General features: G+C 42.2%; 1 protein-coding gene across 1 annotated transcript in view; it reads right to left on the bottom strand.

The window, feature by feature from the left end:
• Window positions 1-519: 519 nt before the first annotated feature.
• SUMF1 (sulfatase modifying factor 1) overlaps window positions 520-23,172 on the bottom strand; it is a 73,576-nt gene continuing 50,923 nt past the window's right edge. The window contains exons 8-9 of the mRNA XM_032211049.1: window positions 7,481-7,540; window positions 520-2,736 (exon numbers count right to left, since the gene is read on the bottom strand). Of these exons, the coding sequence (XP_032066940.1) occupies window positions 2,623-2,736; window positions 7,481-7,540 (174 nt within the window). The 3' untranslated portion in view covers window positions 520-2,622. The remainder of the gene's footprint in view (window positions 2,737-7,480; window positions 7,541-23,172) is intronic.

Genomic DNA, 23,172 nt, shown 5'->3' with positions numbered 1-23,172 from the left:
TGTCTACCTGTTTCTAGCTTGTGTTCCTAGTCCTAATCAAAGATGGGGGGGGGGGGGGCAAACTATTTTCTAAAATATCTGAAGGCAGAACAAGAACCAATGGATAGAAACGAATCAAGGACAGAAGAAACCTAGAACTAAGGAGAAATTTCCTAACAGCGAGAACAACTAACCAGTGGAATAGCTTGCCTTCACAAGTTGTGGGTGCTCCATCGCTGGAGGCTTTCAAGAAGAGACTGGAAGTCATTTTTCTGAAATGGTATAGGTTCAAGCAAGGGGTTGGACTAAATGACCTCCAAGGTTCCTTCCAACTCTGTTATTCTATTTTAAATATGTTAAGAAACCACCCTGATTTTGTTCTCAAGTAAGTGGAGAACTTTTTTGAAAACAGCACTTGCTAAAAGCTCTGAAGACAGTAAGCCAGGATTTGGGCTGCATCACATTATTTACTATACATACTGCTTGCTTCATTTTGTCATCCCAATGTTTTATATATGCCTTTAAGTAACCACACTTAGCCAAGGAGTTCCAAAGTTTTATTAGATACCTCCTACAGCTCTGCAAAGGTCTGCTGAAAAGAAATAACAGCATACTTTGTAATAAGAGTGTACAAAAAAATATAACCTGAGATGCCTTTATGCACATTTTCCATATTTGCATTATACAGATGATTTATGTCAGGATTGTCGTAGTAATTCCCTGAAAAGATATTGGCAGCTGCTTCCATCTATAACCCTCAGGTTCTTTGCATACAGAATCATATAGTTAAAAGGAGTCATTTAAGGAAAAATACATTGTTCCTTACATCACCTGGTGAAAGTTTCTATTGTAGTAGAATGCGGCGCCTGCTCCACAGAGGATTCTAAAATAACTGTCCTCTTCCCATGTGAGACAAGATGGGATTCAGTGACAAGGAGTTAGAAGTTACTTTGTCCCCAGAGGTTATTCAATGGAAGTTCTCAGAGAAGCAAAGGCTTGAAGAGTGTACTTCCTGATTGGGCCTGGGATTTAGCTCCAGAACCTCAAGACTTTTGGAACTAGTCAAATCAAGATGCCGGGTATGAGGCAGGCACACCAGGGCTGCTGTCCTTAATGGGGTTCCTTCCTTCCCTTCCCTTCCCTTCCCTTCCCTTTTAGATACCTGTCCAGCCTCCTAATACTTGGTACAACTGTCTTATCCCCCAATAAATTTGTCACAGGTTCTTTTTACATATATCCAAATCAGTGGGCTCCAAAACCTCAGAGAGCCAACGTAACCATTACTGGTCTCTAGTCAACATACACACAAGCACTCAAAAAAGCTAGTGTTCACTGTTTGCTCTACCACTCTTCCCCAATTCTATACAACTCATGTTCTTCCACTACTTCTCTTTGTGACCCCTACTTCTGCCGAACAATAACTCTTCTATTTGCCTTAGGCTGCTTCAGACTTTTGCAATCTCCCAAATACAAACCAGTTTCCCTTTCATGTCAAAAACATTGCCACATCTAGCTGCCTTTCTACTCAGCTTTCATAGCCACAAATTGCTGGGCTACTTAGGAAGAGATCTTAAAGTGGCAAGGGACCACAACCCAGATGCTGGCTATTTTGCAGGCAGCCTGTCCTCCCACAGGCTTATTCTATGTTATATAAAAATTGTTTATTTTCTATTATTCCTGGTAGGAGTGGAGTTCCCTACACATTCCAATACTGCTTGGGCCCTGCAATCTGATTAAAAGGACAAACAGGGGACCATCTAATAAAAACCTCATCTTCGTGAAGAGAGAGCTCTTTTGCTGCCCCACAGAGATTCCAGTGCCCACAGGGTGCAGGTGCCCATTGAACACAACACTTACTGTAAATATTTGCCCCATGGAACTCTTTCGGTGGGGAGAGGGCCAAGAAACAGTGACCTCCAAAATTTGGGCACTGGGTCCTAGGAAGTTATCTTCAAAGGCTTGGGTCAGGAATGTTTCTCTGTGATAGCTGCTGAAGAAATCAATAATTATCAAAAATAAGAACAATATTTAGGAAAAGCAACAATAAATCATACTAATTCAAGCATAAATTACATCAGTATATTTCAGAAAACAGATAATGGCTTATTTTCAAAATTATTAATCTTGAAGAATGTGAATTGGATTTAAGACCCACTGAAACCAATGGAACAAGAAAGTAAGATAAACATAACATAAATAACATACAAACAACTTTGAAATTTCTTTGGATCAGATTAATCTGTGATGTTTTTATCCCCACAAACACTGTGTGCTATTCCATATTAATTAGATGCATTTTTTTTAAAAAAATAAATATAAGATACTTAATTACTTCTGTAAATTGCTCTATCATTTGAATGGTAATGTCTTTTATTAAAAAACAAAATTATGCCTGACATGATTTAGTTGTTAAATTTAAAGCAACTCAATGATCAAATGTATTTTGCGTTACGCACATTAAATGAAAATGCAACCTAGGTTCTTCACCAACCAGGGATCAAAAAAAACAAAAGCTGCTGGCTGAAAGATTCAGAATTTCCAGTGTCTTCTCGTTTGGCACGACAAATGTAGAATCTTTGAGCTGCATCCTTTTTCACAAAGCCTGGTGAGATTCTCTCTGTCCTCCAGGGCTGTCAAGCTTTGTCACTTTAAGTAGTCTGGCAGACTGTCAGCGGCACAGCGGAACCCCAGATTGGAAGCTGAGCTGTCAGGCGTATTTTGGCTTCGGGCTGCACATCGATATCTATAGCAATAGGACTAGGAAGGAGAATGAGCGGATTACCACAAGTGTTCCCATGGATGAAACATATCATAACAGCTTTGCCAAGATGGCAATGCAATAGCTGCCAGGAAGACTATTAGTTATGGAAGGGAGTGATTTTCTATCTAGACTTCACTAAACAGGTGCTTCCCATCATGACAGAAACAAGTGGCACTCAAAGATAATTTGATTCTTACCAGTTGGAAGATACAGGTTAATTTCTTTTTAACTTCCTCCTCACTTTTTAACACCTCTTTAATTTTATTCCATGCTAGAAAAGATACCATTTTATCATTCGAGAATTTCAGCTGTAGGCAAATAATAAGATCTTTGTTGCCATAGTGATTTCAGTGTCTTGTCACAGTGGAGTGTCACAGTGTCTATGCTAGACGGAATATTTGTGGTGATACATTGAGATGAAAAATAAATGATAGAGAAAAATGCATTCTGACTCTATTCTTACAGCCTCCAATCTCCAAGTTAATCATAATCCTGGGACTATTGGGCTAAATGAATCACATGGAACCACTGCTTCTCTGAACAGCAGTTTTTTATAGGGACTCGCTGTATATTTTCAGATGTGTTTTGCCAGGAATTTTTCCTGGTTTGGGGGGGGGGGGGGGCAATAAAAAAACTACTGTTTGCAGTGTTAAAAAAATCTTATTGAATATTATCTAGGAACATAAAGTGGTAGCAAACACCAATCTATTTCAATGGGTAAACTTTTATTACTTATTATTTACTCCTTTACATAGTAAAATTCATATTTTAGTTTTATCTAAAAAGTGCTGTACTATCCTACACTGAATATACATTTTTTTATTTTCATAAGTTCAATATTAAAGCTTTAGATAGTATACCTTCTTGTGCAATTTTTTCCTCCAAAGAAATTTAAGGTTTCTGATATGGCTTTGCTAGTAATGAACCACAAGCTATTTTTGTTAATTTTTTAATGATACATTTCTCTACTACAGTGGAGTTACAAATAATGAGCACAATCAGCAAAAAAAATCTTTATATATGTCCTGTGTAATAGTTGTATCTTTCTAAACATCATTTTAATAAAGAAAATCTATGTTTATACTTGATATTTCTCCTAATAAAGTAATTTAGTAAGTCTTATGTCATATAAACATAAAGAAAATAATAGCTTTAAATATATATAATTTTGCATATCATACATTTGGATTTCTTTTTCAATTCTCAAGAGAGAATTTCGAATGCTCTGCACATTTGGGATTAGCAAAAATATAGGAAACCTCAGACAAAAAGGAATATTGGGTTTGTATGATGCCTGCTTCTCTTTTATGCAAATATGAAATACATATATTTGTATAGCACAAAATGATTTTCTAAGTATAAACGTTTCCTTAAATAATACTTTGTCACAGTTTGACTGGTTTGGGTTCTATTTTCACAATAAGCATTTGCTGGCAGGCAAAATAACAAAAATAAGCCAGCATTTAATAACTCTAAATCTAGAAGTGTTACTTTATCTCTCATCAATTGTTCTTAAAGTGTCATACAAAATAAATTAGAATATGATCAAAGTCCAGTTTAAAAAAAAATCTAACAAAATTTATGCATTTGTGCTTTTCTGATAAAATAATATAGCAAAAAAGATCAAGTTGCAGGAACTTTATTTTTTCAACTAAAAAAATGAGGGAAAGATTCATTAGGATTTTCGTTTTTTATATTTAAGGAAAAGTGCTTCACATAACGGCAATGGAAGATAAGAAAGTTTTACTATCTTCGATTTGTATTTAGCTTTATTATGTCTATACACTCAAGATGGACAGAGACTTTATGAAACAATTTTTCATAAACATTATGTACTATTTAACTATGCTCTCAAGTTTGAAAGTAGCAGGAACTTTTAGCAGCCTTAATAAAGAAAACATATCCTGTATACAGTAGACTAAAATGGGCCATAATGCTTATCTCTACCGAAAACTTTTATCCTGTTATTTTAATCAGATCTGCTAATTAATGTGTGACATTAGTTTCACCTCCAAATAAGATCAAGTAGAATATTTGATGTCATAAAAGAAATGGCAGCTGTGTTACACAGAATTTTTTTTCAATGTTTATTAAATAAGATTTTTTAAAACATTACAGAAGAAAAAGTACATTCTTTTTAATTAGAATAAATTAAACATTATTTTGCTTTGCACAGGGTTTTTTCAAAAAAAAAAAACCTTGGCATTCATTGCATTGGGAATTAGCCAAATGAGTGCAGAGGCACATGGATATCTTCCCATTTATAAAATTTGCTTAAGTCTTGTTTTAAATCAGTTACTGACTGCTAAGAGTTAATATTTTCAAAATGGATTCATCCTCAATTTTCCAGATGTTCTCTTTTTAGGCAACACTTTCATGACTTTCCATATGCTGAAAAATACACTATAAGAAGTACTTCCTTCAGTGCAATTCTTTCCCTTCTCTGCACCATGGGAGATGTGAGTGACCTCTGAGGGAGGTGTGAGGCTGCAGCCAAGAAATGAGCAAGACAAAGAAAAAGGCACAGCCAGGACAACAACTGAACTACATTTAATTTGAATTATATTTTAAAGAAATGTATCATTTTTAACTAAAAACAATTTAATGTAATTAAATGCAATTAAAATGATTGCTTATCATGTCCATGATTCATTTTCCTTTGTGTCATTTTAAAAATCACAATTTGGCAGGAACTGCTCGAGGGACAGATGGCAGCTGTGGTGAGGTGACCTTTGTATATATAGTTCATCCTATGGTCAAGTTGTGCCACTTCCTGGACTAGAGGGTGGAAGAGTCCTTCAGATGCCCTAGTCATCTCATAACTGGACTACTATAACATGTACAACAAAAGTGCAGAGGAGAGCAACTAGGATGATTAGGGGACTGGAGACTAAAACATATGAAGAACGGTTACAGAAACTGCGCACAACTAGTCTAGTGAAGAGAAAGACCAGGGGAGACATGATAGCAGTGTTCCAATATTTGAGGGGCTGCCACAGAGAGGAGAAGATAAAGTTTTTTCAAAAGCACCTGAAGGTCAGATAAGGAATAATGGATGGAAACTGACCAAGGAGAGATTCAACCTAGAAATAAGGAAGAACTTTCTGTCAATGAAAACAATCAACCAATGGAACAGATTGTTGTGGGAGCTTCATCACTGGAGGCTTTCAAGAAGAGATTGAACTGCCATTTGTCAAAAATGGTGTAGGGTCTCCTGCTTGAGCGGAGGGCGGGGGAGGGTTGTACAAGATGACCTATAAGGTCTCTTCCAACTCTTGATCTGATCTGATCTAAACATGTACTACCAGACTATCCATGTAGACGCTCTGGAACCAACAATTGCTGGTTGTCATTTATAAACCCTTCGTGGCAAAGAGCCTAGTTATCTGAAGGACCACCTGTCTCCCATGATTCCAGCCTATCCAATAAGATCAGAGTGAGATGCTTCAGGTTCATTCAATTAAACATATTGCCTGGAAATTCATTTCACCCCATTAAAGTCATGCAAGATTTTAAAACATGGTTTTATGTCTAGATTTGGAATAAGGCAGTTTGTTGACAAATTTTGTATAGCATGGTTTTTGTTTTCTTTTGTTTTCTTTTGCTGATTTGGGGGTTATTTTTATCTAAGCATGTATATTCTTGGTTTTCTTTTTGCTTTCTTTTTAATGTTATAAATTGCCCAGAGTATAAGTGGACAGCCTTCTAAATCTAACACAACAAACATACAAGCAAAATGTTTGTGGAAGCCTTGTGGCTACCAAATGTGTATCTTTGGGGCCGCAATTTCAGAGCCCCTGCTAAAAGGATCTTCACCCCCAGTCAATATGGCCAGCAAAATTCTAAAAATTTCTACCTGGGTTGTCTGAGATCCTATTATTCTAATTGTTTGTGACTAAACATAATAGGGATGCGAAGAGCCAAATTGATTCTCAGCCATAGAAACTCACTGGAATGATTTTGCAGCACTCACCATTTTTTTACCACCACCCCTTCCCAAATTCCATAGGGGTATTTGAGGGAAAAATTGGAGGAGAATAGTACCAAATAAGTAATAACAAATATGAAAACAAAAGAAGAGCTTGTCTTCTTCATTTCCTCTTAGGTTAAATAGATTTTAACATATTGTTAGCTGTGACCCAAAGCAGGGACCACTGACCTTCCATTCAATTATACTGATCTTGCAGTATCTACCTGCATCTTTTTATAAATTAATGATTCTGTAAATCATCTTAGAATCCTTGGGCTGAGTAATGGAAAGCCTTGGAGACAAAAACTGGATGAAAAATCAGTCTGCAACCCTAGAGCTCCCCAGAAGATTAGCTTGTTGGCCCAATGTTTGTTGTACCTGTGATGGCCATAATGGTTTTTCATTGCCTCAAAAAGGCACTTTGATATTCTTTAAAAACTCTAAAAACCCACAAGCTGGCAGTTTTAGAGATTGATTGCTGGAGCAAAAAGAAGATTGTCAAGCTCATTGTTGTCTTAAGACGACGGGACAGCTAAATTGCCATCAAGCTAAAATTAGAAGACAATTGGCATTTTATCTCAACTCAAATAAACTCCCACTAGAGCTTCCTTATTCATCAAGTTATTTCTATTTGACGTACCACTTCCAATAGGCGCCTGTCTTCAAATATTCACAATTTATTTCTTATTAACTTTTACTGGATACATTAATGAAGACTGCAGATTACGATCATCAGACCAATAATATAGAATGCTTTTTTTTATCATTACCTTATGGCACATGTAGGATCCACCTTTCTTCACTCGGTCCGACCCTTCTGAAGGTCCTTTCTGAGGATAAAGGGATACCTATTAGTGTTGATCCATGCAATTCTAACTGTAAGTACCAATCAAAGGAATTCAGAGAGATTTCTTGGAGGGACAAGTATGTCATTGTTCACAAGCATACTATGGTTAATTTTACAGCAAGAAATAACAATTGCAATGTTTCAGGAAAGATGACTGGAAAATAACTTGTCATAATTGCTCTAGCCTCAATATAACAGCTATTTGGGTTTTAAATAGCGGCTCTTCTGTCAAGTCTGCATGCAGCATTCTATTTTTGTTTCCCTGTGTGAGCGTGTAATGCATAGCTAGGACTTGATGACAATATTGAACCTGTGATGATGGATGGAAAATGAAAAGGAATTATCAAAAAAAAGTATCCACTTTTTTTTGGAGCTGTACTATTTATGTTGATATTTTTAAAGAATTTTATTTTTATTTTTAACAAACAAGCACAAACAAACATAAAACATAACACATACATAACACATACAGTGTGTCGATTGGTTACAAAACTTTTGTGCATCCTCTCCATAGTCTTCACTTACAATTTATATAGAATCTCATATTATCAATCTATTATGTATGTATACAATTATTATCATTGCTAATCATTTATTTCACTATAACTATTATTACTTCATTTTATGCAAGATATTCTAAATTTTGAATAATTTTATATTATGGCATTTTATTACATCATCCTAAATCCATCCAATAGTAGTAGTACATCCTTATATTATATTCCATTATCCTTGTATTGTACAATTCTCTAGCATCTTTCATTTCCATATTCTTTTGTCTACCCATTGATAAAACAAGTCCCATATCTTATAAAACTGTTTATCTTCTTGTTCTCTAATTTCAAATGTCAATTTGCTCATTTCGGCACATTCCATTATTTTCCAAATAACTTCCTCCTGCGTTGGTATTTTCTAATTTTTCCATTTTTTTGCAAATACAATTCTAGCCGCTGTTAACACATTTACAATCAAATATTTCAATTTTCTACTATATATTTCTGGTAAAATCCCCAATAAAAATATCTCTGGTTTAAAATCTATATGTTTTTCTGTCATTTTTTCCCAACCATGTGTGAATTTTAGTCCAGTATCTTTTAGCTTCTGCACATGTCCACCACATATGGTAATATGAACCCGGGATCTGATGACATTTCCAACATTTTTTGGATTTATTCTTGAACAAATATTTATTCTTGCTATTCTCGTCGGGGGTAAGTGCCACCTGTAAAACATCTTATACAAATTTTCTTTAGGCATCATTTAAATAACGATGCCTTTTAATCTTCTCCCAGTTTAATAACAAAGCGCCACGTATATAATGTCTTCTGAAATACCCCTGTATTTTAGTTCCCCTGTACCATAGGAAAGCATGCCATCCCCAACAACAAATCATGTCCTTCTAATGTCAGTAATCTGGAATTTCTTAGTGTTATCCATTCCTTAATCCACATCAAGCTTGTTGCCTGGTAGTATAACTCCCAATTTGGCAGGCCAAATCCTCCTCTTGTTCTAGCATCTTGCAACAGTTTTAATTTTATTCTCACTTTCTTTCCCTGCCAAATATACTTCAACACTATTTTATTTAAACCATCAAAGTAGTCTTTCCCTAATCTAATTGGAATTGTCTGGAACAAGTATAAAATCCTAGGTAATATATTCATCTTGATTGTTGATATTCTCCCTATTAGTGATAACTGTAAATTTTCCCATTTCGCCAGGTCTGTCACATCTGTTGTTTAAATGTATGATAATTATTCTCTTTAAGTGTACTGCATCTTGCTGTCAAATATATTCCCAAGTACTTAAGTTTATTCGTGACCTATATCTTCAGAGCTTCCGCCAATTCTTCCTTTTGTTTTACTATCATATTCTTTGTCAAAATCTTTGTTTTGTCTTTGTTTGTTTTCAGGCCTGCTACTTTTCTGTATTCCTCTATTTTTTCTATCAATTTAAGTGCTGTTTCTGATGGATCCTCTAAAATGAAAACCAGGTCATCTGCGAATGCTTGTAGTTTGTATTCTTCCTTTTTAATTTTCATTCCTTTTATATCTTTTTCTTCTCTAATATTTCTATTTAGGACTTCTAAGGTTAGCACAGACAACAGAGGTGACAGTGGGAAGCCTTGTCTTGTTCCTTTCCTTATATCAATAGAGTCTGTCAGTTCCCCATTTACCATTACCTTTGCTGTTTGTTTATGATATATAGCTTTTATGGCTTGAATAAATTTCTTACCGAAGCCCATCTGCTCCAACTGTAATAACATAAATGGCCAATTCACATTGTCAAAGGCTTTCTGTGCATCTAGAAATATCAAAACCACTTGTTTTTCAGGATGTGCCTCGTAATATTCCAAAGTGTCCAGAATTATTCTCATGTTATCTTTAATTTGTCTCTTTGGCAGAAATCCATTTTGATCAGGATGAATAAAGTTATTTAAGTATATCTTTTAAGTCATTCCGCCAATATTGAAGCGAAGATTTTATAGTCTGAATTTAGCAGGGAGATTTTATCCATCTCTTTCTTTCTCTCTCTCCCTCACCCCCCCTCTCTCTTGGCAAAACAGGTCTGGGAAAGCCTTCAGTTCTTAATTTGTTGTGAGTCGGCTTCCTCCTTTGGCACAAGTGTAATATATGTTTCTGACCACGATTTGGGTAACCTCATCTATGACATGACTTCATTCATAACTTCTAGCAATGGAAGACTCAACGATTCCTGTAATGTCTTATAGAATTCCGCTGGCAGTCCATCCGAACCTGGAGCCTTTCCATTATTTTGTTTTTTAAGTGCTTCAGTTAACTCCATCATTGTTATATTCCCTTCTAGCATCACTTCCATTTCTTTAGATATTTGGGGTAAATTCGCTTTCTGCAAGTATTGTTTAACTCTTCCCTCATCTATATTCTCTTGTTCATAGAGTTTTCCATAGTAATCTTGTATAATCTTTTTCTTTTCTATTTCCATGGCAAATTTGCCCTTGATCATCTATTACTTGCATTATTTTGCTTGATTCTCTCTCTTTTTTCTGTTTATACGCTAACCATCAACCTGTTTTTTTGTATGTTCAAAGTAATTCTGTTTAGCACGTCTAATTTTTTGTGCCAATTCCTCCTTTTCCATTAACCCCCTTTTATGTTTTATTGAGTCCATTTTTAATTTAATGCCCTTTTTTGTGGAAATTTCTGTAGGACTTTTTCAAGTCTCTTGTAATCATCCTCTAGTGTTTTAAAAGCTTCTCTTTTCTTAATGTTTCTTTTCCTTGTATAATCTATTATCAAGCCTCTAGCGTAGACCTTCATTGTATCTGAAAGATTCTGCATTGATGTGTCCTCTTTTCTGTTTTCTTTGAAAAAGAAAGCCAATTCTTTCTCCATTTTCTGTATAAAGTCCTTTTCTTTTAATATAGTATTGTTTAAAGTCCATCTAGATCCACTCCTTTGTCTTTTCCATTTAATTGTCATTGGATTGTGTATGCCAAGTATTTGTTTCTATATCAATTTCCTGTATATTAAAGATCAATTCCGTTGACATCCATATCATATCTAGACCATGATGAGTGTCTATTTGAGTAGAAAGTATAGTCTATTTTTTGCATTTCTTTCCTTCCATGCATCTTTTAAGTCTATTTCATCTATCATTTTAAAAAAGGATTTTTAAAGAGTCTTTCTACTTTGCTTTATTGTTTTTTGTGTTTTATAGTCCAATTTCTCATCTATTATTCCATTAAAGTCTCCCATCATGCAGATATTAACATAGTCCAATTCAAATATTTTCATGTGTAATTTTTTATAAAATTCTTCTTGATTGTCATTTGGAGCATAAATTGCTATCAAAAGTATTTTCATATTATTGTCCATAATTTCCACCAAGATTCTTCCATCATCATCTGTATCAATTTGTTTCATTGGAATTGTATTTTTATTATATAAAAACTACTCCTCTTTTCTTGCATTGTGTCAACACAGTAAATATTTCCCCTAGTTTTGGATGGATCAATATTTGTCAATATCATGTTGCTTTTTAATATGTACTCCTTGTAGGCAAATTATATCAAATTTTAATTTCTCTAATTTATGAAATGTTTTCCTTCTTTTAATAGCAGAATTAAGTCCATTTATATTAATTATAATCAATTTTTCTCTTCCATATTTATACTTTATAAGAAGGATTTACTGCTCTAGTAGATCTCAGTTCTTGTTGTTCTTTAGGCTCCATAATGCCGCCTATCGCGCCTTCTTCCTTTTCAGTCCCTGCTAGTTATTCCTCTTGAAATTCAATTAATGATTCTTCTTTTCCTTTCTCCTCCTCTTTCCCTCTCAAATATTCTCATTTAAGAGCTGAAGATCTCTGCTGAAAACTAGTTGAATGATGGATTTGGTAGTTGATCAACATTCTAATAACATTTCTTAAAGCTCAGCATTATGGAAGTCTAGTTCTTCACACTACTTTAGAAGGCAAATTCCCAAAGTTTAACATTCCATAATTAGATGATTTCTGCTGGGAATTTGTTTTTTGGGTTTTTTATTCCCAAATAAATGAATAGCAAATTAATTAATGAATTAAACTCCTGAACAATCCCCATCTCTTCCCCTGCAAAACCTAGGAGCTACTTGGCCTCACTTATTCAGTGTAATTAGCAGCAGTGGCTAGGTTTGCAATGTTTCAATTACCTCATAGCCAAGATTTTCTGGGCAAACAGGTGCTTTGAATCTGTTTGCCCCTTTCATACATACATTTAAAAGACCTAAATACCTCTCTAGATGGAAAAGAAGTAACAGAGCAGGGCTGATATCTGACAACAATTCTGAACTTGTTACTGAGATTTTATCATGTTCATGATTGGGTGTAAATAACAGGGTTAAGTAAAAATTTAACACCTCTAACTACTTTTAGCTCTCCTTATATGCATATCTTATTTAAAAACTGATCTAAGAACTCTTCTTGGCCCTGCAAAAGCAAACATTAATTTAAAATCCAATAATTCTTAACTTAACATAATTTTACACTGTCATGCACCATGTATAGGATTTTACATGATGTCTACCCTTTCTCTTTGGAGCAGAGGGGATATTTTTCTATTTTTACATGATACATATCCTGTGTGGTGCTTTCAGTTAGATTGGTACAATATGACTGGATTTGCCCTATTTTGATCTTATTAGATATAGGTAGTCAGATGTTATTCTATGGAATTTAAGCCCTGTATTGTAACATCCATTGCTTTCTACTTTTAGAGCTTATGTAAAGGTGGATTACAGATGCAATTCTCATAGATTCCATATATCTCTTCTGGCAACTAAAGAGGGCCAAGAACTGGATAGCTCCTGAAAAATAATCATGTAAAAGGACGTTGGTCTTACCTGAACGTCTATTTTCTGATGGGAGGAGGGAATGGTCACACGTGGGTTTTATCACAGCCTGATTGGTCCAAGGCTGAGAGGAAATCTATAAATACCGGTGCCTGTCCCTTGCTGGCCCAGATTCTCGAACATGAACGGTACAACTGAAAAACAAGAAACAACACAACAAACCCCAGGAAACACCCCCCGGGCCCTCCCCTTGGCCCCAACAGACAGAACTCAGGGCGGGTTGTGACCATTCCCTCCTCCCATCAGAAAATAGACGTTCAGGTAAGACCAACGTCCTTTTTCCAGAATGGGAGGAGGGAATGGTCACACGTGGGACATACCCAAGCTAAAGTCCCAGGGAGGGAGAACAGGAACTCTAGGACCCAAGGGGAGCCTCAGCTGCCACCCCCTGTAGGACCCTACGACCGAAAGACGCGTCCGCCGACGCGAAAGCATCCAGACGATAATGCCGGATGAACGAGGTTGGAGTGGCCCAGGTAGCCGCCCGGCAGATGTCTTCAAACGGGGCCCTTGTAGCCCACGCTGCCGAGGTTGCCGCGCTCCTTGTAGAGTGCGCCGTGACGCCTGATGGAACCGGCCGCCCTGAGGCCACGTAGGCCTCCGAGATGGCCTGACGCAGCCAACGGCCGATGGTAGCCGAGGACACCCTCGAACCCAGAGCTCCAGGTAGGAAGGAGACGAACAAGGCCTCAGACTTGCGGAAATCCTTGGTCCGCTGGAGGTAGATCCGCAGGGCACGGCGGACATCCAGACGATGCCAAAGACGCTCCCTGTCAGTGGACGGACTCGGGCAGAAGTCGGGCAGGACGATCTCCTGAGCCCTGTGAAAGGGGGTATTTACTTTGGGGACGAATGCCGGGTCAAGGCGAAGGACCACTCTGTCCTGGTGAAAATGACAGAGGTCGTCCTTACAAGACAGGGCGCCCAGCTCGGATATACGCCGGGCGGAAGTGATGGCCACCAGGAAGACCACCTTCAGTGATAAGAAGCGCAAGTGCACCGAGCGGAGAGGTTCAAACGGAGCTCCCGTTAAGGCCTTGAGGACAAGCGGAAGATCCCACGTGGGGAATCTATGAACGGGAGGAGGCCTGAGATTAGCCGCCCCCTTGAGGAACAGCTTGACCAGAGGAGACTGGGAAAGGGAAGAAGACCCCGCCCCCCCCCAAGACCGAGGACAGGGCCGCTACTTGGTGCCGCAAGGTGTTTTGCGAGAGCCCGTCCTCCAGGCCCTTCTGAAGGAAATCCAAGACGTTGGGAATGGTGGCTCTGACGGGAGAGATGCCCTTGGGGGAGCACCAGCGGGCGAACGCCGCCCAGTTATAAATGCGGGATGTCGAGGGGCGACGTGCCGCCTCGATGGTGCGGATGACCCCGGAAGATAGATGAGCCCCCCCTAGAAGCTGCCGTTCAAGAGCCAAACGGTCAACTGAAGCCACTGAGGCTCTGGGTGAATCAGGGCCCCCTGCCGTAAGACCACCTCCCCTTGTGGGATCCTCCACGGGGAAGTCACCGACAGCTGAACCAGGTCCGCAAACCAGGGCCTCCTGGGCCAAAACGGGGCCACCAGAATGACCAAGGCCCCTTCCGTCACCACCTTCCTGACGGTCCCCGGGATGAGTGGAATGGGGGGAAAGGCATAGAGAAGGCCCGGGGGCCACCGGCTCCTGAGGGCATCCGTGCCCTCCGCCGAGCTGGATTGGAAACGGGTGAAGAAACGCGGGAGCTGTGTGTTCTCGGGAGACGCAAACAGGTCCACCCGGGGGGACCCGAACCGACGACAGATCTCCCGGAACAGCGACGGGTGGAGTTGCCACTCGCCGTTGTCCAGCGTTGCTCGACTGAGCCAGTCCGCCTGGACATTGGAGAGTCCCGAGATGTGCTCCGCCACCAGAGACTGTAAGTGTTTCTCCGCCCACGACCCCAATCGCAGAGCCTCCAGCCAGAGGGCTCTCGAGTGGGTCCCGCCCTGACGATTGATGTGCGCCTTGGTGGCCACATTGTCCGTCAGGAGGAGAACGTGGCTCCCTTCCACCGAGGAGCGAAGTGACTCAGGGCCAGACGCGCGGCCTTCAGTTCCAGCCAATTGATGTTGTGACGGAGGTCCGAGGCCGTCCATCTGCCCTGAGCCATCCGAGAGCCCACCAGGGCCCCCCACCCGAACAGACTTGCGTCCGTGGTGACGGTCACCCTGCTCGGCTCCCAGAACAGACACCCCCGCTGGATGGCCGGGGAGAGCCACCACACCAGGGATGCACGGACCCCCGCCGAGATGCGGAGAGTCCGAAGGGAATTGCTCTGATAGGGGATAAGCTCCCATTGAAGGGGCCGAAGATGGAGTCTGGCCCACGGGACAATCCCTATGCAAGAGACCATCTTGCTCAATAACTGCGACAGAGAGAGGATGGAAACGGAGCGCTTTGTGCGAACGCTCTCTGCCAGCCGACGAAGGCTTACCTGCCTCTCCTGAGACAGACGCACCTCCCCCAACTTGGAATCTATGACTGTCCCCAGATGCAGAATGCGAGTGGAGGGAGTGAGATGGCTCTTTTCGAAGTTTACCGAGAACCCCAGGGCCTGGAGGCTTCGAATGGTAATCCGAAGATCTGAAACGGCCTGAGACAGGGAGCCCGCCTGAAGCAAGACATCGTCTAAATAACATTGGAGGCGGACTGGGACCGATCTCAGATGGGCCGCCAGAGCAGCCAGGACCTTTGTGAAGGTCCTCGGGGCCGAGGCCAGGCCGAAGGGAAGAGCCCTGTACTGGTAATGGTGGGGCCCGTGGAAGAACCTCAAGAACCGGCGATGAGCGGGCCGGATGGGGATGTGAAGATAGGCCTCCGTGAGATCCACGGAGGCCAGGAAATCGCCTTTCCTGATGCCCTGAAGGATGGACTTGAGCGATGACATTTTGAACCGCCTGTAGACCAGAAACCTGTTCAGGCGCTTGAGGTCTAGAATTGCTCTCCAACCCCCCGTGCTCTTCGGGATCACGAAGAGATTTGAGTAGTGGCCCGGCCCCATTCACCTGCGGGAACCGCCTCCACCGCATGGATTTCGAGGAGGTGGGCGATCGCCTGACTCATCAGGCGACGGCGCTCTCGACTCCGGGATGGAGGGAACGACCGAAAGAGATTTGGAGGAGTGGAGAGAAATTCTAACCTGAGCCCGTAACGAACCGTGGCTCGAACCCACGCGTCCGACGTGATGTCGTCCCACCGGTCCGCATAAAGAGCGAGGCAGCCGCCGATGGGATGACTCGGGTTTGAGTCACTTCCCCCTGCGGAAGGGACGGCCGCCTCCCCCCCGAAAGGGCCGCCGAGCCTGGCCCTGGAAACGGCTCCTGTCCTGGAAGGGCTGCCCCAAGAACTGCCTGTCAGAAGAGAAAGAAGAGAAGCGCTGGTTATAGCCGAAGTTAGGGGCCCTATACCGTTGCCTACGGAAGGGACGTGACTTGTTCTAGGCCTTCTTAGCCGTGGAGGGGAGGACCTTCTTCTTATCCTTATCCTCCACGAGGATGCGAGTAAGGGCCTCCCCGAAGAGATCGGGCCCTTTGAAGGGGGCAGCCGCCAAATCCCATTTTGCTTTGTTGTCCATTTGCCAATGGCGCAACCATAGGAGCCTACGGGAGGTGACCGAGGTGGCCAGGGTGCTAGAAGCAAACTTGACCATGTCCAAGGTCGCATCAGCTGAGAACTGACACGCTGCCAGAATCTTGACCAGATCCTGATGGATCCGGTCTTCCTGTATGGGAATGCGTGCCTGCAGCTTCTTGAGCCACATGACCGTGGCACGATTAAAGTACGAAGCTGAAGCCGCCGCCTTAATGGCCCACGCTGTGGCGTTGAAGTTCTTCCGCAAAGTAAGCTCTGCGCGCTTATCCTCCGGCTTCAACTTATCTGCCGCATCGCCCGACACCACCGGGGAGGAGGACACCAATGCGGCCACAGGGATGTCAACCGTCGGGAGCTGAATGGCCTGAGCAAAGGTTTGCTCCATGTTATAATGCCGACGGTCGGTACTGCCTGGAGAAGAGAAATTAGAAGGTTTAGCCCACTGGTCAGTCAGAACCTCTAGGAACAAGGGAGGGGCAGGGATCTCTTCCTTGTTGGTGGCCGTGGCAGAGAACATGACCATGTCGGGATCCCTTGGGGGGGGGCACAGAAGGATCCCCAGTTCCGACCTTGGTGGTGTTCCTCACCTTATCCAAGAGAACTTTAAACAAGGCAGGCATAAATAGGACCTTAGAAGAAGGTTCCTCCGAAACAGTGGTATTCTCATCATCTGAGAATCCCATCTCCTGGGGTAACTCCCCCCCCCAGGAAGGAAGTCTCACTGATCATGGAAGGGGAGGAAGCCCGAAACTGAGCCCTGTTCAGCCCCCCATGCCTAGAGTAAAGGGAGCCTTTGTCCCGCTGGGCAATACCCCGAGTGATGGCTGCAGAAATAAGCCTCTTAATCCCTTCAGGGAGATTATCCAGATCCTCCACATCCCCATAAGTAGAAGCAGGGCCCTGAGGGGCCAACCTTTGGGGGGAACAGGGGCCTCTGGACGTGCCCTCCAGAGGATCATCTATGGGGGATGGAGAACGCTCCCTCCTGGAGAAGGCCCGCGACCTACCAGGGGAGCTGCATGAAGAAGCCGGGCTAAAACCTCTAAGTAGAGACCTTTCTGAAATGGGCCTAACAGGGGACCTGGATCTGTCCCTAGATAAAGGCTTGGAGGACTGGGCCTGCCTTTCTGCCCTGGCAAAGGTCTTTTCCAGCGCCCTATGGCGAGCTGCCTCATCCCTAGAGACAGAACTGGAGGGGCGCCTTGAAGAAAGGGATCTCTGAGGGGGAGCCCTCCCCCCCACCTCCTGATCCAGGGCCTCCTCACTCCCAGTAGGGCCTGCCCCCTGCCCCTGGGGAATCTCCGCTCCCTCGTCCATGCCCCACTCACGTGTCTGACGAAAGGAGCAGGAATCGGCCTCCAAAGTCCCACCTGAGACCAGGGCCTGAAGCCTGTGGGGAGACCTAGGCTCAAGGCCTCTCACTAGGCCGCACTAGGCCCGTCGATAAGGGCCAGGCCTCACGCACGTGGCAGCCTCCAAGATGGCCGCCGGAACTCCGTGCACGGGAGAAAAGGGCTGGAAATAATCACCAGCAGCCCAGCCAGGCTTTTCTAGCCGTTACTTTAAAATGAGCAGGGAGAGCAGCTCTCCCCCCCTGCTCTGTCTCCCCGGCAACACAAACAAAAGAAGCCTGCAGCGAGGCCCCTCCTGAGCGATCTGCTCGCTCGAGCCTCGAGGCTCTGAAGTTTCTCTTTCACTTTCCTGCTGCAAAAACAGCCTCTTCAAAGTAGTTTGAATGAAGCAATTTGAATGGAACCGCACCCCCGCACACCCGGGGACGGGCAAAGGTTCCTGGCCTGCGGAGGGGAGACTAGTGCCCCACTGGGCTCTCCCCCAGCCGCCCGAGGCAGAGATCTGTCCCTTGGGGCCGCAGCAGATCAATTTAGAATTTAAAGGGATTTAAAGTGCCCAATTAGCCAAATAGGAATCAGATTGAATAGAACTCACCCAAAAGGAGAAAACAAATAGAACCTATCCAACTACTCTACAGCTTGGACCAGGCTGAGAGAGAATGTGGGCCAGCAAGGGACAGGCACCGGTATTTATAGATTTCCTCTCAGCCTTGGACCAATCAGGCTGTGATAAAACCCACGTGTGACCATTCCCTCCTCCCATTCTGGAAAATGAATTCAATTCCAAGTAAAGGTTTGAATCCCATAGGATAGCATCTAATTACCGCCACTAGTGTGAGATAGGATGGAACAGGCCATATAATGCTCCAAGTGTGATTGTAACTTCTTCCTCCAAGAGTAGAGCCTCCAAGCTCTACTCAGTGTTTGTAAAAAAAAGGGAGAGATCTGGCCCTAGATCCCTGGATTGTGAAATAATTTAGGGATTGACTAACTATTTACTGTCTAATAAGCTTCTGGCACCAGATTTCTATTTGCATGGGATGAATTACGCAGCTGTAGCTTTCTGTTCTCAGCTGCCCAAGTGATGCCATGGTAGTTTACAGTGCCTGGAGGCTATGGGAATCTGGCTGGGGAAGAACAGGCTTTGACTCAACCACAGCAAGCCTGAATAGCTGGGTTTTATTTTCCATGAATGAAAGGATTGCACTTCATCAGAAAAGTACAGTTTGGGAATCCTTGTGGACTAAAGGTTTCTGGTTGGTTATCAGGTGGCAGCCCTGGTCATTAGGGCTTTTGTACAAATCCATCTTGCACATCAAGTGTGCCTATTCCCATAGGGGGCGGTTCTGCTCATGATAATTTACCTTTGTCACGTCTTGGTTGGTCAAAAGTCATACTCACTGCCACATCCCCATCTCGAAAAGCAAGACTGGGGCAAAAAGATATATATCGAGATATATAGTTGATTGTAAAATAAGTTAAACCATTTGTAAAATTGATTTCCCATCTGCACATACCAATGTTTTTCTTAAACAAACTCAAATCGCTTTCACAGAGAAACATACAGGCATGTTGATACATACAGGAAGTTTTCAATGGTAGTAGGACCACAGTTAAGTCCTAAATCTTGATCGCTGAACAAAATGGTGAAGTGCAACACCTTCACTCAACAACTGCAATCCCGGCATTCCTGATTGCAGTCATCAAATGATTAAGTGAAGGGAGTTCCCAGGGTAGTAGGACAGGATGCCTGGAAAGATGAACCCTGGGAGGCTCAACTTTGGAGCTGGAAATCCTCCCTGCTGAAATCCAAGCAGGGTTTTCAGCTCCTGAGCGAAAGACATTTGCTTGCAGAGTCATCCGGTCTCTTAGGATCTCCCCCCCCATCCATCTGAGGCACCCAGTGCTGCTTACCTTATTGCACTGCCTTTCCACTCTCTGCTTGGATTTAGGCTCCCTCTCATTTCTAGGGGCTGACTAAAAGAACTGCCTATCAAAGGATCTCATCTCTCCCCTATGCATGGAGGGGAACTCCTTTGTCAGGGTACAGAAAGAGCTAAAATAATCAGAAACTACTATGTTTTTTGGGAGTATAAGACACACCTTTTTTCCTCAAAAATCTGGGTGCGTCTTATACATCGAATACAGCATTTTTTCCCTCCAGAAGCCCCACCCCCTTCACCAAAATGGTCGTGCATACCCTTATGGAAGCTTTCAGAAAGCTCGTGGGGGCTGGGGAGGGCAGAAATGAGCAACAAACAGGCCGGTTTTTGCCCCTCCTCCAGCCCCCTGCAGCACTCTATAAGCCTCCATAAGGCTATGCATGCTTTTTTTTTTTTTTTTTTTTACAAAAAACAGGGCCGTTTTCATGAAAAATGGCCCATTTTTTGCTCATTTTTGCCCCCCCCCCAAGCAACTCTGCAAGCCCCCCCAAGGCTATTTATGCTTTTTTGGGGGGGGGGAAACGGGCCGGTTTTCATGAAAACTGGGCCATTTTGGGGAGGTTTGCACCATGCAAAAACATTTTTCCCCTTTTGGAAAGCTCTTTAACTGATTGATGAGAATTACATCGAGCAAGTGCTGTGCCAGTAGAAAAAAAGTCTTAGATGCTGCAGATTGTCAGCGATTTCCTTCTCCAGCACATGGATAAATACGCCTGGAAACATCTACCTACTTATCTACTCTCTCTCTCTCTCCCTACTACCTACTATATTTCTCTCTCCCCCCTTCTATCTACCTACGTATCTACCTACTCTCTCTCTCTCCCCCCTACCTATCTACTGTATTTCTCTCTCTCTATTTCTCTCTCTCTATTTCTCTCTCTCTCTATCCCTCTACCTACCAACCTACCTACTCTCTCTCTCTTTCCCTACCTATCTACTGTATTTCTCTCCCTCTCTCTCTATTTCTCTCTCTCTATCCCTCTACCTACCTACCAACCTATCTACTCTCTCTCTTCCCCTACCTATCTACATTTCTCTCTCTATCTCTTTCTATTTCTCTCTCTCTCTCTATCCCTTTATCTACCTACCTAATTACTCTCCCTCTCTCCCTACATACCGACTGTTTTTCTCTCTCTTTCTCTCCCTTTGTCCCTCTATCTACCTACCTACTTTTTAAAAAAAACTGCCTCTTCAAAACCTTGGTGCGTCTTATACTCCGGTGCGTCTTATACTCTGAAAAATACGATAAGCTCTGCTCTCAACCCCAGTAAAGGAATTCAGCTCCCCTTGGCAGGCAGGTCTTTCAGCCAACCACCCCCACCCCCACCTCACCCCACCCCAGAGATGAGAGGGAAGCCTCTCGGCAGACAGCAACAACAGCTTGCAATCTTCCCTGCCAGCCTTCCTTTTGATTTTCTTTGGAAGTCGGCAGAGAAATTGCAAATGGTGATCACATGATCTTGGCAACTGATCATAAATGTGAACAGGTTGCCAAGCACCCAGATTGTGATCATGTGACTGCAGGGGGAGCAAAAGGCAGAGAAGCACAATTCTCCTTAACAGGATCTGAAAAAGCATGTTGTCCACCTTTTTTTTTTAAAAAAAAAAGAAGATTAAACAATCCATACATCATTTAAACTTATAGAACAATTGAAATTGATTTTAAATGATTCTAAACTTCCGCTTGTAGAAAAGGAGCTGTGATGCATAGACTGAAATAGATTCAGAATAGATCTGTTCAGCAACCATCTATTTCCAAAAGCAGAAAGGCTAAAATTACAGCCATCTCTAAGTTAAGAAGAAGCACTTATACTCATGCTTGAATGCTTCTTGGCAATCTGATAATTTTCAGTTAACAAAACAAGATCAAGTCATCATTCTCTTCTTCTTTTTCACATACATTCAGACATAATAGTACCATCAACCATTTTTCATTATTGTTAGCAGCAAAAATTTATTGGCTTTCTAATAGTAACTGAAAGAAATGCTGTTCTGCCATTAATAGTTGCGATGCTCACTAATATATTAGTCTCATGACTGGCAGTGTTTAGTCATTTCACACCTCACATAACTTTGTTTACATCTATTTAACATCCACCCATATTTTATCCCAGTAAATTTATGCAGTGTGAGAAAGAATACTAACTTTTATCTACCTTGAATGCCCAGAGTATTTTGGTAGACAAAGTCCAGACCCCGACTTTGGAAAGCTCCAAAGAAGAGAAATGGATATGAAATCATAAAGGAGTCAGAGAAAATGACTTTCACTGCAGATGGAAGTCTAAGCATTTTCAATTCAAATAAATACATATATGAATAAGTCAAACAGATGTATTCAACGCAATACAGCCATAGTCTTAGTGGACAAACACTTAAATATGAGCCAGCAGTGGGCTGCAGCTGTCCAAAAAGCCAACATACTCCTAGGTTGCATTAACAGAGGAATAGAATCAAGATCACATGAAGTGTTAGTACCACTTTATAATGTCTTGGTAAGGCCACACTTGGCATATTACATCCAGTTTGGTCACCATCATATAAAAAATGTTGATACTCTAAGAAAGTGAGCAGAAAAGAGCAACAAAGATGATTAGGGGACTGGAGGCTAAAACATATGAAAAATTGGGTATGTCTGTTGTTGTTAGTTGTGAAGTCGTGTCCAACCCATCGCAACCCCATCGCAACATTTCTCCAGGCCTTCCTGTCCTCTACCATCCCCCAGAGATCATTTAAGCTCACTCTGACTGCTTCAATGACTCCATCCAGCCACCTCATTCTCTGTCACCCCCTTCTTCTTTTGCCCTCAATCTTTCCCAGCATTTGGATCTTCTCCAGTGAGTCCTTCCTTTTCATTAGGTGGCCAAAGTATTGGAGTTTCATCTTCAGGATCTGGCCTTCTAAAGAGCAGTCAGTGTTGATCTCCTCTAGGACTGACTGATTTGATCACCTTGCAGTCCAAGGTACTCGCAGGAGTCTTCCTGCAAATACCTTGGATATGTCTAGTTTAATAAAAAGAAGGAATACATACATATACATATACATACATAATAAAATGACAGAGTTGGAAGGGACCTTGGAGGTCTTCTAGTTCAACCCCCTGCTCAGGCAAGAAACTCTATACCCAAGATGGCGAACCTGTGGCACGTGCGCCACAGGTGGCAGGCGGAGCCATTTGTGAGGGCATACGAGGCATTGCCCTGTCAGGTGTAAGCACGCATGCATGCACTGGCCAACTGACTCCGGCCTTCTTTTGAGGCCGTTTTTCGCCATCCGGAGGCTTCCCTGAAGCCTCCAAAGCACAAAAAACTGGTCCTATGAGCAAAGAGGAAATTCAGGAACAGAC

The sequence above is a fragment of the Thamnophis elegans genome, chromosome 2 (assembly GCF_009769535.1).
Source record: "Thamnophis elegans isolate rThaEle1 chromosome 2, rThaEle1.pri, whole genome shotgun sequence".
NCBI lineage: Eukaryota > Metazoa > Chordata > Lepidosauria > Squamata > Colubridae > Thamnophis > Thamnophis elegans.
The sequence above is the reverse complement of the archived record's forward strand: the minus strand, read 5'-3'. Positions and strand labels throughout refer to the sequence as shown.